General features: G+C 40.3%; 1 protein-coding gene and 1 pseudogene across 7 annotated transcripts in view; both read right to left on the bottom strand.

The window, feature by feature from the left end:
* The window catches only part of VPS13B (vacuolar protein sorting 13 homolog B), an 839,649-nt gene that overhangs the window by 154,141 nt on the left and 670,505 nt on the right, over positions 1-15,003 (bottom strand). For 5 of the 7 annotated variants that reach the window (XM_012455820.2, XM_021675751.2, XM_064384450.1 and 2 more), the window contains exon 36: positions 5,195-5,602. In XM_012455820.2, the coding sequence (XP_012311243.2) occupies positions 5,195-5,602 (408 nt within the window). Of the gene's footprint in view, positions 1-5,194; positions 5,603-9,403; positions 9,473-15,003 lie in introns of those variants that run through there. The other 2 variants (XM_021675750.2, XM_064384451.1) reach the window with 2 other exon arrangements.
* On the bottom strand, positions 7,124-9,424 carry LOC105719631 (mitochondrial proton/calcium exchanger protein-like; annotated as a pseudogene).

Genomic DNA, 15,003 nt, shown 5'->3' with positions numbered 1-15,003 from the left:
ATCAGTAAAAAATTATCAGTAATCTACAGGTAATTTAAGGGTAAAAAGAGAAATACATGTCAGTTTATCAGTAGCAACTTTGAACCTTGTTATAAAGTAATGGGGGGAATCTGACCAGTATTAATAGTGGTACTCTGTCCTGGGATGGGGAGGTGTCAGGTTTCATGGACTCTAGGCCATCTGTTCTTTCCGCCTACATTTTACTTCTGCAAAACTATAAATGCACCTCTACCTCAGGGAATATAGAAAGGCATTAGAATTCTTCTGCTTTTCATTATCACAAGATTCAGTAACTCATTTCATTGTCAAGATAATCCCCTTTTACTCTTTCTTTTGCACTTGTGGGGTATGCCAAAATGACAAATAAAATCCCAGATGTTACAGACCCAATGAGGTCTCCACCTTTCCTTGAGTGTTGGGTTTAAGCTACTTGGGACATAGTGTCAAAAATGACAGGACCCTGATGCCCACACCCAATATTCACTAAGAGTTGTTAGTGATTTGTATAGCTGTCTACAAGCTGTACTTCCACTTCAATCCTCAGTGGCTGCTTAAAAGTTAAGTTTGTCCTCTGGCTTGAACTGTCAAAGAACCCATTTCCTATTGTTCAGGCATTGGACAGAGATGTTATTTCTTTCTAAAAGTAACAAAAGACTTTGGGATGTTGTAATTGGCTGATTATTGCATATTATTTTAGGTAGTCATATCTAATTTAATGTTTTATTTTCCCTTAGGCTAACTTGCATCTCTGCAGTATCCAAAGGTTATGATAACGCTTTATAAGATTTTCCTTAGGAGATCCAGTTAACTATAGAATGAAAAGCTGGAGCTCTACTTTTTATCAATTAATGACCTGGTTTCACTTTTCAATACATGAAAAGGAACTTTAGGTTCTTTACATGTCATCGGTCCTGAATTCAGTGAATGTTAGAAGAGGCATTTTGTATATGCGAAAAATAATGTGGTATGCTTTCTCTCTCTACTTTTGTTTATTCAAAAAGATAAGTACATCTGGATGACAGAGGCTCGGGTAGTGAAAGTTACATAAGCCATAGTCCTTTGACTAGAAGGAGTTCAACTCACTGTGTTTGGCTTGGGTGAAAAGTCACCCAAGTCCTTATGGCAGGGGATCTGTCTAAATTCTTCCGAATTCTGACTAAAATGCCAGCCAAGATGACCTTATTAAGGTTCTTCCCTCTATCTTTTGTTTCATCTAACTCGCTCATGTTCTATTTTCCTTTTCCTTATCTACATACATAGAGGCTGCCAATCTAAGTGCCCCCAAGAAAGAGCAAGGCAGCCTAACGTACAGCTATTTCACAGCTCTGAACTGTGTTCGCTTGTCGAAATCTAAGGAGTGCCGCCCAAATAGAGCCATAATTTACTCTGACAAGAGGAGCTAAAGTCTGTAGCTCACTCTCCACCCTGCCTCTGGAAAGTGCTACACTGCCAGTTCACAATTTATAGCTACATACTTCAAATGGCAAAAAAGATTGTGTTGTATGTACATGTAAGGGAAAGCTTTTATTTTTTTTTAAGAAAATACTATAGAATGGGATAAATTTAATGAATAGCAAAAGAAATATTATCTGCTTTAAAATATTTTAAAATATAATTTCTAAAGGAGATGTACTTTTAATACAATCATAGGATTTTCAGGGGTATTATATACCAACCTTAAAAATATAGGCATTACATCTACTGAAATCAGAACTTTTGGGTCATTTTACCAAAGATTCATGAGATAACATAAGTATTCTAACAGAAGTAAGGGTTAGGTTATTGGAAGTCACTGCTACACCAGCGTCTGCAGAGTAGAATTTAAAAAAAAAATCAAATCCCACAAAACTCCCATAGTTTAGGGTCAAAGAATAATGCAGGAGGCTAAGAAGAACTAGTAGATATTTTTTGTTAAGTAGAAAATATTTAACCATTTTGCTTCATTCCAAGTGATAATTCCTTTAACTGCTTCAGTCAATAATTTATAAATATTTAAAAATCAGTAAATAAACGTGAAAGCACAGATTATTTAAATGTATTGAGAATGTTCAGGGGAGAAAAATTAACTTATGCCTTTTGATCATATTATTTCCTTTCACAAACACTTCCTGTAAGCTTATGACAGTTTAGATGATAAAAAAATATAATCATTAGGTGAACTCAAATATTTTTCTACCTTTGAAAAATAAGAAAACATACCTAAAACACATTCTCAATGGTGTTTCTCTAAATATTACTTAGCACATAAGATTCCTCTAGCATTACAAATCTATTTCAGCTTCTAAATTAAAACTCATCTGGAAAGGACTGTTTTACCCTGTTTATATAACACTGTCACATAAAGAGTGTTAAAAAAATACTTCACTAAAAATAGCTTGCGTAAGTTAGGGATTAGAGTAGTTTCTGCTGCTATAATTGTTCCTTTGTAGTTTTTTCCATGATGTTTTTGCAATGTTTTTGACTGTGTTTATTAAAGTCAGCACATCAAAAAGGATCAAAGAGAAAGTGAGTGAGAACCAAAGAAACCCCAAGTGTGTTGTCTCATTGGGGAGTTATGCAGATTCGCATAAACAAGTGCAAATTGTTGAGGTTTTAATGAAAATTTTCTACAATTATTTTATCTGAAGTCATTCTATACAATAACATCTGTACAGCAGATGGCTATACTGTACCAAGGCAATGCTCCTTTTTCTTTCTGTTTAATAGTACATCTGAGATGACTACTTTTGTCACTGTGCTCAATTTGGTTCAGCAAATAATTTTGAAAAGTGCAGCTGCTGCAGATGGTCACAACAGTTATATAAACTGTAAAATCAAAGACACAGTTAAGCATTTCTGTATTAGATTCAAACTATAAAAATCTGACATTAACTTCATTGAGCTCAAAAATATACTAGAGTATAAAAAATTTCGGTTGAATGTAGAACAATGTCACTTGAAAACTACAAAAAGAAATATGACTACTGGTAGGGGGCTTTTATGTTAGTATATTTGCTTTTTGGTGGTGGATAGTTTTTTACCACTTACCAAAATTATACTTTGAATATATGTTTGCATGTATTTTATCCAAATTGCAAAGCATGAATTTTTAAGACATTTGACTACAAAATGAAATTAATGTTCAAAGCTTAAATTATGTTTTATTATAAAAATATAGTTAAAATAATTTTTTTGAAAAAATATGTACCAATCTCTTAATCACAATTTCCAGAGAAATCAGTCCTTATAACTAGAAGTTAATATAATCTTATTTCATGTAATTATAGTTTATTATTATTTTGCTAAACTTGTTATCATCCTAAACTGTTTGAGTATGCATAAAGAAAAAACTGCAGTAAAAATATATTTTGGTGTTCATTATAGTCTCATAACAAAATTGTTCTATTAGGTAGCTAACCTCAACTGAGATTTGATTTGATGCAAATAATTACTTTAAAATATTTGCTGGACACTGCATGTTAGAGTTGTATAAAGTATGTTTAGTCAAAGCTATAGTTGCCATTTTTGTGTTTAACGAGATTTAAGAACATAATTGTAAATGGATTAAGGGTATGTTGTTTTTCTTATATAAAGGAGAAAAAAACAAATTCCAAAACTAGAGTTTACTAATTCGTACAGCTTAGTGAGAGAAGGATTTCTTAATATTGTAGAGATGTTTACCAAAGACAGACATCATTAAACATGGATAAAATATGAGTATCAAATGAATAAAAAGGCAATGAGGATGGAAAAAAAAAAAGGACCTAGAAGTGAGTATCATATGTTTAAATTCTTCCATTTAGTTTGAGTCTTAACCTTTCCCTGCTATGACTGAGGGACAATTGGAAAGGCATGGGAATAGGCCCAGTGTTGTCTGGGTTGCAGTGTATTTGTGGATACATCAGATACTCCAGTATTTCATAGTCTTTCATGTCCCATGGACCTTACCTTTTTCACTTATAACTTTTAAAACAATTAAAAAAAAACACAGAGCTTTTAGTTGGCTTGATCACAAATATTTCTGGTGAGAAAGAAATAAATCATCTGTTTTGGCCTCAAATTCACACTTCCCAACTATAAAACTTTTCCTTTCTCTTTTAACTACTGAGCCCAAACTGGCTATATGGAACTAAGTTACAGTTAGTCTGCGGCTGCCATTTAATTACTTTTTGATAAGCAACTAAGTTGCATATAAGGATTTGCTTTATCCCCTGCACTATCTCCAATCCCCTATTTCCCTCCACAAATTAAAGTGGGAAAATACATGGTTCCCTTTTGCTACATTTACTTTCAGAGCAAAATTTCTGGCCCTGTGCCCTGAAATTTTACAGTAGCAGTTCCTGTGATTGAAAACTGCTATTTCCCACCTGTGTCTTGCCTTTCCTCTTCCCCCCATCACAATCCTTCTGCCCACTCTTTTTGAAAAAGTATATAAGAATTTAGTCATGGTAACAGAAGAGGAAAATGTAGATGTCACTGCTGGTTGATTTCTCACCTCTCCTCCCATCAATGACATTCAGTTTGCAGGGTCTGTACCTCCCTTTGTTAGGCTAGGCACAGAAGCACAGCTTTTCCTCACCAGGTGTTGCTGCCTGATAAAATGCCTCAATAGCATTGTTGCAAAGTTGAACCCTGGCTTCTGTTACACTTTGTGTAGCATATCTGCCACCACAGCAACTTTTCTTTTTTAAGTAAACGGTTACCAGTGACTTAATGCTGTGCATCAGAATCACCTGTGGGGCTTGTTGAAGTACAGATTTCAGGGCTCCATGCCCAGAGTTTTGGATTCAGTAAGTCATGGGTGGGGTCTGAGAATTAATAATTTCCCAGGTGATGCTGATGCTGCTAGTCCTGAGATCACACTTTGAGAACCACTATTCTAATGGTTCACAAAACTTACATACTGTTGTTCCACTATAGCTGTTTTAGGTAAAAGGAAATTTAGCAATTAACAGTTTTCAAGACACCTGTAAGAACATGCCTGAAGAGGAGGATAGAAACATTTCTGTTTAGACATTGAAATATCTATACTTAAAGAATTTGTTCTAAAATTATATCTAAAAATAAGGTCACAAAACAGAAATATCCTCGTCTCTAATGGCCTTTACAACTTTTAACTTCTACATAATATAAATCTTGAAAATGATGTTTTTTCAGATGTTAACAAATCATATTGCTTGTTCTATCTCTTCCCCTCCCCTTTTCTGTGACTTACCAGGTACTTTTTGTGCTGCTTTGACACTAAGGCTTCCATTGAGGTTTGAAAGAGATGCTAACAGGCATGGTTTACTAGGATGGGGGACAGTTTCCATGGAGATCACAATCTGAGTAGTTTGAACAGAAATTTTTTGAAAGCAGGAAACAGCTCTCCACATGTTTTCCTGAACTGAAATCTTTTGTACTCCATCACCATAAACTTTGGGTTTAGACAACTTTCCACTGTAATATTTGGAGACTGGAAGATCATCCTTATTCACCATGGTGTTGGGCAGGGCTGAAGTCTCTTCACCATGTGCTAAACTGTGTGCATTTTTAATCTTCTTTAAAAAAAGGTTTATCTGATCCAGTTTGGTGAAACTCAGGTTTGCTTTCAAAGGCTTTGATATATCCAAATTGACATCTGCTATAGAAGTAAAAAAGAGAAAACAATTATTGAAGCTTTCTTATTGAATTATTGAAGGCTTTACTTCTCTGTCAAGCTCCTATTTAAGTGTCCCAAGCTCCATATTATGGACTCATTAGGATAACCAGAACATGATATATCTCTTACTCATCACTTAACGATTCTTTCCATGTTGTTACCTGAAGTAAAATTCTCCTTGGACTACATACATGCCTACATTCCTGGCTAATCCTTGTGACAGCCTTGATATCCATGTGTGGCCCTGATACAAGGATATTAAGGCTGTCCATTTCCACTCTGCCCTAACACTCCAAGGCAAAATGAAGCAGTTTCTCTAGTTTGTTACTTATCTGAAACTAGCCTTTCTTCCAAAAAAAAAAAAAAAGGGCTTTCCTTACTACCCAGAACAATGTTTGACACAAATAATGGTATTATTAATAAATAAATATTTATCCAAGTTTCTGGCTGAAATAGCTTTCCCTACCACTCTCTAATCGTTTATGCAGAAAATGTGTTTCCCCATTATGACCTGTTGCAAACCAGAAGAGTTCCTGTATCTTTCCCTACCCTCTGCATTGATAAAAGTCCAAATACCTTGCTCAATGTAACACTGGTAGACTTATATTTCTTTAAATCTGTAGTCCATTTTATATGTACCATATACCAGATGTTGTCCTTTGTATCTTACTTACCTGACACAAAAACTAGCCATATTGTTTTTAACCTTCTTATTTCATCTAAAATCACCTCCTTCTATTCATATTATCAAAAAGACAAAAGACTATAAGCAATATTAAGACAGAGCATGCCACACATCTTTATAACTCAGTGCTTAGCACAATGTGTCTTACATATGTATGTATTTGATGAATGTTTGAGCTTAACTGACCCTAACAAGTGCTCATTTCATCAGAGCTTGAGGATGTAACGGAAGATATAACCCCAAATGAAGCTAGGAATCGTAAAGTCATTAAGCATATTATTAAGTTATAAATCATATGTAATATTCTTTTTGTGTGTGTGAAGGAAGACAGATCTATTGACACCAATATCTAGAAATTAAGGCTCACAGACGAATGGAGGCATCTTCAGCCCTGAGGAGGCTGGGCTGTGTTTCCTGAGTCTCTGAGGGTGGGCAAAGCTGACATCTCTGTGTGGGCAGAGTCCATGAGGTCCTCATTCTCTTTCCTGGGGACAAGGCAGCCAAGACAGGCGGGCACACATGAGGGGGCACCTTCCTACCCCAGCCTGGCCCGGTAGTCTCTGGAGTTAGGCGGTTGCGGCAGCTGCACCACACCACAGGGTGGATCCAATATGATTCTGTGGAGGGGTTCCAGGATTCTAGACTGATTGAATTTCCGTGGAATGATGAAAATTAAAATTTACTTGATTATGGAAGTCTCTGATTCATTCTAGCCAAGGAATTACATGAGCCACTGAAAATCACCTCAAAGCAATTGCTCTCACGGCCCTCACCAGGGCAGTTGGGGAGCAGGAGGACGGGTGCCTAGATCGGCAGCTCTAGCTTTTCACCTCTGTGGCCTCCTTCTCTGCCTTCTCCTCCATCTTCTCTTTCTCTAAGGTTGCTACAATTTCAGCCACCTGGCTGGTAGAGATGTAAACATCTTTGTCTACAAACTCAATCATGCTGACAAGGTTGTCAGTGCTGCCTTTGCCATTCTTGTCTTCATCCAGTGCTTTGGCCAGGCTAGTGAGCTTGTTTTCTGGACTGCCTGACTTGCTTCACAGTGTGGTGCAGATGAGCTTAGCGACAGTGATGGTGTTCTCTCCCGAGGCATGCCCTAGGCCAGGCCCAGTTTCCACCTGCTGGTCCATCTCCAGGTGCAAGATCAAGTCCTCCATCTGCTTGATCATCTCCTGCACCCTCTTGGTCACCATCTTGCTGGCTTTAGATTCTTCTACATATGTTTCTTCACTGGTGTTTGAAAGTTCCTTCTTCATCTCTTGCAAGTCCTTGCTGTAGTCCTGCATGCCCTCCTTCAGCAGCTCCAGCTCCATCTTCTCCTCAATAAGCAACTTCTGCTCCTTCAGCTTACAGCAGGCATTGCTGAGGATGTCTATTTCCTCCTTAGTTATTTCTTCCTCATTAGAGCTCTCTAGCAGGGGGGCAGTGTCCTTCAGGGTCTCTGACCACAGGACTGCGTCAAGCACTTCTGGCTGCAGTTAGGCCCCTGGCCTTCGAGGAGTGGCTTCCATACCTTCAGGCTTGATATCCTTTTCCACCTCCGAGCACTTCTGCAGCTCCTTGTGGTGCTTCTGCTGGATGGCTTCCTCCTCCTACAGCATGGCCTCCACCTTGGCCTTGTTGTCCACCTGCTCACCCTCTACGTCGACCGCTTTCACCTGCGCTTCCTTTGCCACAATCTCTGGGAGGGACTGCAGTATGGACTTGAGCTGGATGGCTGGCGAGACGGTGTTTAGGAGGTACATAGCCTGGGACAGGCTGAGGAGAGATATGGGGATCTTCTGATGCAGGTGCAGGTCCATCCACTGCTTCAGCTGATGCCGAACAGCTGACAACTGACATTGACATATAACTCACATGCCTCGCTCCCCACAGGCTGCCTGCAGCTACTTGACGTTCAGGCTGTCCACCCCTCCTTAGCAATCAGCTTGCTGTTGGCCTTTATAGAACACAGCTGCATGGCAAGCTGGAAGTGCAGAAGTTGTTGGTGCCAATGGACTGCAGCTCCAGCAGCATGCACAGTGCCATCAGCTGCAGCCACGACAGGTTGTCCAGGGTCAGCTTATTCTCAAATAATTTGAAAAAAAGCATGATTTATTCATTGCTGGGTCTCTCCCCCAACTCCCGGATCTTCCGGAAAAACAGAGTAGTCTGGTGGCACTGCCCTTGGCTGCCTTGTTCTTCAAGACCCTCTTCTTGATGGTGTCCTGGAGGAACTTCGCCAGCTCCAGGTTGACTCGAAGTTCCTTCTTCAACCTCTCCTCCTTGATGAACTGGGTCTCAAATGAATGATGGCACGTTGGGGAAGAGCTTCAAGGTCACGGGCGGCAGGAACTCCATGAACTGGATCACCACAAACACGAGGAACCGCACCAAGTGGAAGGGGGTGGTGCAGATCTGTAGAAACTGCCTGCGCTCCTGGCTGGTCAGGGTGTGGCTGGCGAGGATGCGCCAGAGCATGCGCACCGCCATCTTGGTGTGGCTCCACAGCAGGTGGAAGCCACGGCAGTAGCACTTCAGCTCATCCAGCTGCCTCTGCCAGAGGGACTTCTTCACCACCACCTCCGTGGGGTGGGTGGGACTGTATACCCGGAATAAGCTTGTATAACAAGTTTCTTGTTCTTGTCCTTGAAGGACCTGAGGGACTTCTCTACTATCAAGTCATCGCAGATAGGGTGCAAAGGGTGCCATCTGTGCACAGGAAGGCACTGAGGTCCCGCGACCACAAAATCCACTGCAGTGGAAGCCCATGGCACTCTCGCCACTGTGCAAGGGCACTCAGGCCTCAAAGCCCAACAGCCGAGGTGATCGCCTCTGAAGGAACGGTACACACGGTGGACCGGAGTGCAGCGGCCAAATGGAACATTCGTGCCACTCCTCCACCCCAGGATGTTGGCACAGGTGAGACAAGCAAGATCCCCCCAGACTACCCAGAAGTTCTCATCAAGGCTTCATGATTGATTACGCATTCACTCATACTTAATATTCTCCATCTTCATGAGCACGGCCCCTTCTCACCTTCCTCAGATGTCAGGATCTTTGGGTTCGCTCCTGGATACCAAGGCTCTCTCAGGGTCCCATCTCTTGTAAGTGTTAGCTCCCTCTTGCCGGGACATTGTGTTTCTTATCAGGCCTAGCAAAACTTGCTTCTAGCTACTTGTGCACTGGAAAGGGTCAGACACTTGAGTCACCTGCACAAAATACTAAAACATTCCTTTCTCCCCATGTTTTTAAATAGGAAAAACACTTTAATTTAAAGGAATTATTTTTAAAAGACACCTTATTGACATACAATTCACATGCCATAAAATTACCTATTAAAAGCATATAATTTATTGTTTTTAGTATACACAGTAATGCAATCATCACCACTGTCTCATCCCAGATTATAATCAAAACACACACACACACACACACACACACACTCTCCCATACTACTTAGCAGTCACTCCTCACTCATTCTCCCCTTCAGCCCCAAGAAACCACTAATGTTCTTTCTGTCTCTACATGGAATCATATAATATGTGATCTTTGGTGTCTGGTTTCCTTCATATAGCATAATGCTTCCAAGGTTCATCCATGTATCAATGTATCAATACTTCATTCCATTTTGTGGCTGAATAGTACCACAACATAAGCATATACCACAATCTTCTTATCCGTTATCACTTAATGAACATTTGGGTTGTTTCCACTTTTTAGCAATTATGAATAATGCTGCTATGAATATGTGTGTGAAAATTTGCCTTTTAATTTTCTGAAATATATACCTAGCAGTGGGACTGCAAAGATATATTTGACTGTAGCCTTCCTAGTGGGTGTGAAGGAGTATCCCATTGTGATTTTGATTTGTATTTCCCTAACTACTAATGATGTTTGGCATTTTTTCATGTGTTTATTTACTGTATATATTGCTGGATAAATATCTTTTCAAACCCTTTCTTCATTTTCAAATTTGATTATTTATGCTTTTATTATTGAATTGTAGGAGTTCTTTTTATATTTTGGATACAAATTATAAGACTATTATATTTTCATCTATAGAGATATATGATTTATACATATCAGATATATAATTTGCAAATATCATATCAGATATATGATTTGCAACTATTTTCTCCCATTCTGTAGATTATCTTCACTTTTTTGCAGCATAAAATAATTTTTGCAAAGTCCAATATGTTTGTTATTTTGCTTATGTTTTTGGTGTCATACCCAGAAACCACTGTTTAACCCAAGTTCACAAAGATTTACACCTATGTCTTCTTTTAAGAGTTTTACAGTTTTATCTCTTATGTGTGGGTCTATGATCTTTCCTGAATTAACATTTGTGTGTATATTGTATGAGGTAGGGGTTCAACTTCATTCTTTTGTATGTGGCTATCTAGTTATTTCAGCAACATTTGTTGAAAGATATCATTATTTTTGACTTGCAGAATTTGGGTACTGGAAGGGGCTGGTGGGAAAAATATTTTAGATAAATTGGATGGCTAAAATGACCCACACATTTGCCTCTGCATCCCTGTATATGGGCTTCCAAATTCTGTGGCCTCACAAAAAATAATACCTTTAACAACAATGAAAAAAAAAAAAGAGAGCAATTTTAACAAATGATCAATAGAACAGAAAAACAAAGCTAAAGTAGAAAGAAGATTCAGATGTTGGATCCTGAAGCTGCCTGCTTTTCCTTGGATTTATAAAATGAAAACCTAAAGAAGGGTCAGAAGTACTCATCTGGTAGAAACACTTTAGTAACCTACCCAGGAGGTTGCCCAAATATTCACATAAACCAACTGCTGAACCTAAGGAATCCATTTCCCTGACTGCAGACTGGCAAAGCATCCATAGAGAGGTAAATACTGAAGCTGCTGATACTACCCTCATATCTCAGGTACGATTGTGGTCCCAGGGACACAGAAAAAAAAAAAAACCTGTTTGTAACTCTGGCTACTTGCTTGTCTTTCTCTTTTTTCCATAGATTGCATCTCATTATATTGCCCAGGTTGGCCTCAAACTCCTAGGCTCAAGTGATCCTCATACCCCAGCCTCTCAAGTAGCTGGGACTACAGGTGTGCACCACTGTGCCAAGGCTCTAACTTTACTTTTGAGACTCAGACCTTGGGCCACTTTTGCCAGGATGTTCTTCTTGACCCTTGTTGATGTGAGGTGCCTCTCATCATTACTTTCAGAATATCCTGTGCATTTTGCCATTATCAGGTACCTACTTTTATTATTTTTGTAGTTACCCACTTAGGTATCTGTCATAGTTCAGTGAACTGTGAGCTCTGGACTGTCCTATATTTTCATATTCTACCTAAACTACTGTTTGGTCTACCAGAAGTACTAACTGAATGCTGAAGGAAGTAAAAATATTTCATCTCAAAATATGGTTCCCAGGTGTGATGAGTATTTTACATTAAAAACTCTTAAGAGGTCAACAAGTACTAGAAGAGACATTTCCACTATCTACATAAAGATGAAACTGCCCCACCAAGGAGAACAATTGTTCTTGTTCCCCTCTTTGTTATCTCATTGTCCTTTACAGGGAAGAGGGCCAAAAATATAATGACACCTGAATAGACCCTTTTTCAAGATAGAGACTGTCCCAAGGTCATTTAAGTTATACATATAAATATTTACAAGTTATTCTCTGTTCTGCAATCCAGTCATTCTCCCTAGTAATCATTTATTGCCCCCTCAATAGAATTCCTGTTCTATCCCTTCTCATAACCTGTTTTACCAGGACCCAAGCCTTCATTCTTTCTGTGACCTCGAGATGGTTTATAAGCTTCCGTACCTCATTGAGATGCTGGGTGCTCACTCTGAAGGCTCCCATGTATATACATTAAATAAATTTGTATGGCTTTTCTATTAATCAATCTGCTATATGTCAGTTTTTCAGATAATCTTTAGGGGGCCAAAAGCCTATGGCCCCTACAATGTTTAATGATGTAATGAAGAAAATATGAATGAATACAAGTCTGTCACCATTTTCTGATGAACTCTCACAGGCTCATCACATTCATTTATCCAAACAATCCATTAACTCCTCTCAGACATGCTGTATTCCCTGTCTTAGATAATGGCTCTATAATCCACCAAGTGGCTTTAGTCAGAAATCTGAGTTTTTGACTCATTTCATTCCCTCTTTCTCTTTTGTTCCCTCTTTTGTCCCAAGCCAAAAACTGATTAAGTTCTGTCAATTTTAGTTCTAAAACATTGCTTGATTCCAACTCCCTTCTCTCCAACATTCCATCCACTCCCTATTTTCCTCCACCATGTCTTTGATATCATTCAGTTATTATAAAGCCTATCTAGACCAATTGTTCCCCTATCTAGACCAATTGTCTTTAGATTTAATACAGTCTCCACAGACTAATTTCCAAATAATTTGTTTTAAATGCAATCCTGAGTGGCTCACTCCTACTTAAAACCCTTTATTGACTCCTCCTTACCTAAGAAAGAAAAGACCAAGCTCCTCAGAATAAAAAAAAAAAAGTTCTTGTCTTTCCTTATCTGTGGCCATTGCCTACCTCCTCATACTTTACAGTTCCAGAAATACCTGAGTTTGTGGAGCCCACTTCCCCCAATCCATGCTGTTATATCACTAGGCCTTGTTCATATTGCTCCCTTTATCTAATATACCCTTTCTTTACCAGTCTAATCAGCAGGATACTAGCATTTTCTCCAAGAAGTTGATTCACAAGGCTAGGCCAGGAGGGAGGCAGAGCAAGACAGTTGAATAGAAGCCTCCACCAATCATCCTGCCCAGAGCAACACCAAAATGAACAATTATTCATGAAAAAAGGACCTCAATAAGAACCAAAAATCAGGTAAGCAATCACAGCACCTGTTTTTAACTGAGTATCACTGAAAGAAATACTGAAGAGGGTAGGAAAGACAGTCTTGAACTGCCAATGCCAGTCCTCCTCCACCCACCTTGCCAAGGGTGGCTGTGTCTCACAGGGAATCTGTGCATTTTCGGCGGGGAGAGCACAGTGATTGTGGGCCTTGGCATTGGAACTCATGCTACCCTATTACAATGGAAATCAATACCAGGCAGAGCTCAGCTGTCGCCCATGTAGGGAGCATTTAGACCAGCCCTAGTCACAGGAGAACCATCTGTGGGCAGAACCTGAGTTCTGGCAAGCCTTGCCTCTGCAGGCTAAAGTACTCTGGGGTCCTAAATAAATGTGAAAGGCAATCTAGGCCACAAGAACTGCAATTCTGGGGCAAGTCTTGGTTCTGTGCTGGGGTAGGAGCCAGTGAACTTGGGGGGCATACAATCCAGTCAGACACCAGATGGGCCAGCTAAGGAAGTGCTTGTGCCACCCATCCTCCAATCCAGGCAGCACAGCTCACAGCTCTGGGAGAGGAGAGGGAGAGTAAAGGGGATTTTGTCTTGCAGCTTGGATACCAGATCAGCCACAGCAGGATGAGACACCAGGTGGAGTCCTGAGGCCTCCATTCTAGGCCCTAGCTTCCAGATGACATTTGTAGACACATCTTGGGCCAGAAGGGAACCTATGCCTTGAAGGAACCCGGTCCTTGCAGGATTCACCTGCTGACTAAAGAGCCCTTAGGTCTTAAATAATTAGCAGCAGCACCCAGGCAATACTTACCATGGGGCTTGGGTGAGACACTCAAAGATATGCTGGTTTGAATTGTGACCCAGCACATTCCCAGCTATGGTGGCTATAGGGAGGGACTCCTGCTTAAGAAAAGGAGAGAGAAAAGTAAAGGGGAGTTTGTCTTGCAGCTTAGGTACCAGATAGGCCACAGTGGGAAAGAGCGGGTTTCTTTGGATTCCCAATACCAGGCCTTGGTTCTTGAATAGCATTTCATTTCTGAGCCTGCCCTGAACCAGAGTGGAGCTGACTGCCTTGAGGAGAGTCTCAGGCCTGGCAGCATTCACCACAAGCTGACTGAAGAGCCCTTGGGCCTTGTGGAAACATCTGTGGTAGCCAGGCAGTGCTCAATGCAGGCCTGGGATGGTGGTTGCCATGGGGAGAGACTCCACTGTTTGTGGAAAGGGGAGGGAAGAGTGGGAAGGACTTTTTTTGTTGTTGTTGCTTGGGTGCCAGCTTATCCTTAGTAGAATGGAGTACCATGTAGATTCCTAAGGTTTCTGACTCCAGGCCCTGGCTTCTGGACAGCATCTCTGGATGTACCTGGGACCAGAGAAATCTCACTGCCCTGTAAGGAAGGACACAAGTCTGGCAGGTTATAGAGCCCTAGGGCCTTGAGCGAACACAGGCGATAGCCAGGCAGGAGTTATTATGGGTCTTGGGTGAGGCCTAGTGCTGTGCTGGCTTCAGGTATGACTCAACACAGTGGCTACCAGCATTGTTGTGGCCACAGAGCTTGTCTTACCTTCCTTAGCTCCAGGCGGCTCAGGACAGAGAGACTCTGTTTGTTTGGAAGAAAGTAAGGAAAGAGAACAAGAGTCTGCCTGGTAATCCAAAGAATTCTTCTGGATGTCATCTAAGACCACCAAGGTGGCACCACTGTGAATATGCAAGAGCCACAGAATTACTGGGCTTGGGGTGCCCCCTAATGCAGATTTGGCTACAGTGACAAAAAACTTAGATCACAACACCCAAGTCTCTTTGTGTACCTGGAAAGCTTTCCTAAGAAAGACAGGTACAAACAAGCCCAGACCGTGAAGACTATAATAAATACCTAACTATCCAAT

This window comes from Aotus nancymaae, unplaced genomic scaffold (genome assembly GCF_030222135.1).
Source record: "Aotus nancymaae isolate 86718 unplaced genomic scaffold, 86718_ANA_hifiasm-v0.15.2.pri h1tg000036l, whole genome shotgun sequence".
NCBI lineage: Eukaryota > Metazoa > Chordata > Mammalia > Primates > Aotidae > Aotus > Aotus nancymaae.
The sequence above is the reverse complement of the archived record's forward strand: the minus strand, read 5'-3'. Positions and strand labels throughout refer to the sequence as shown.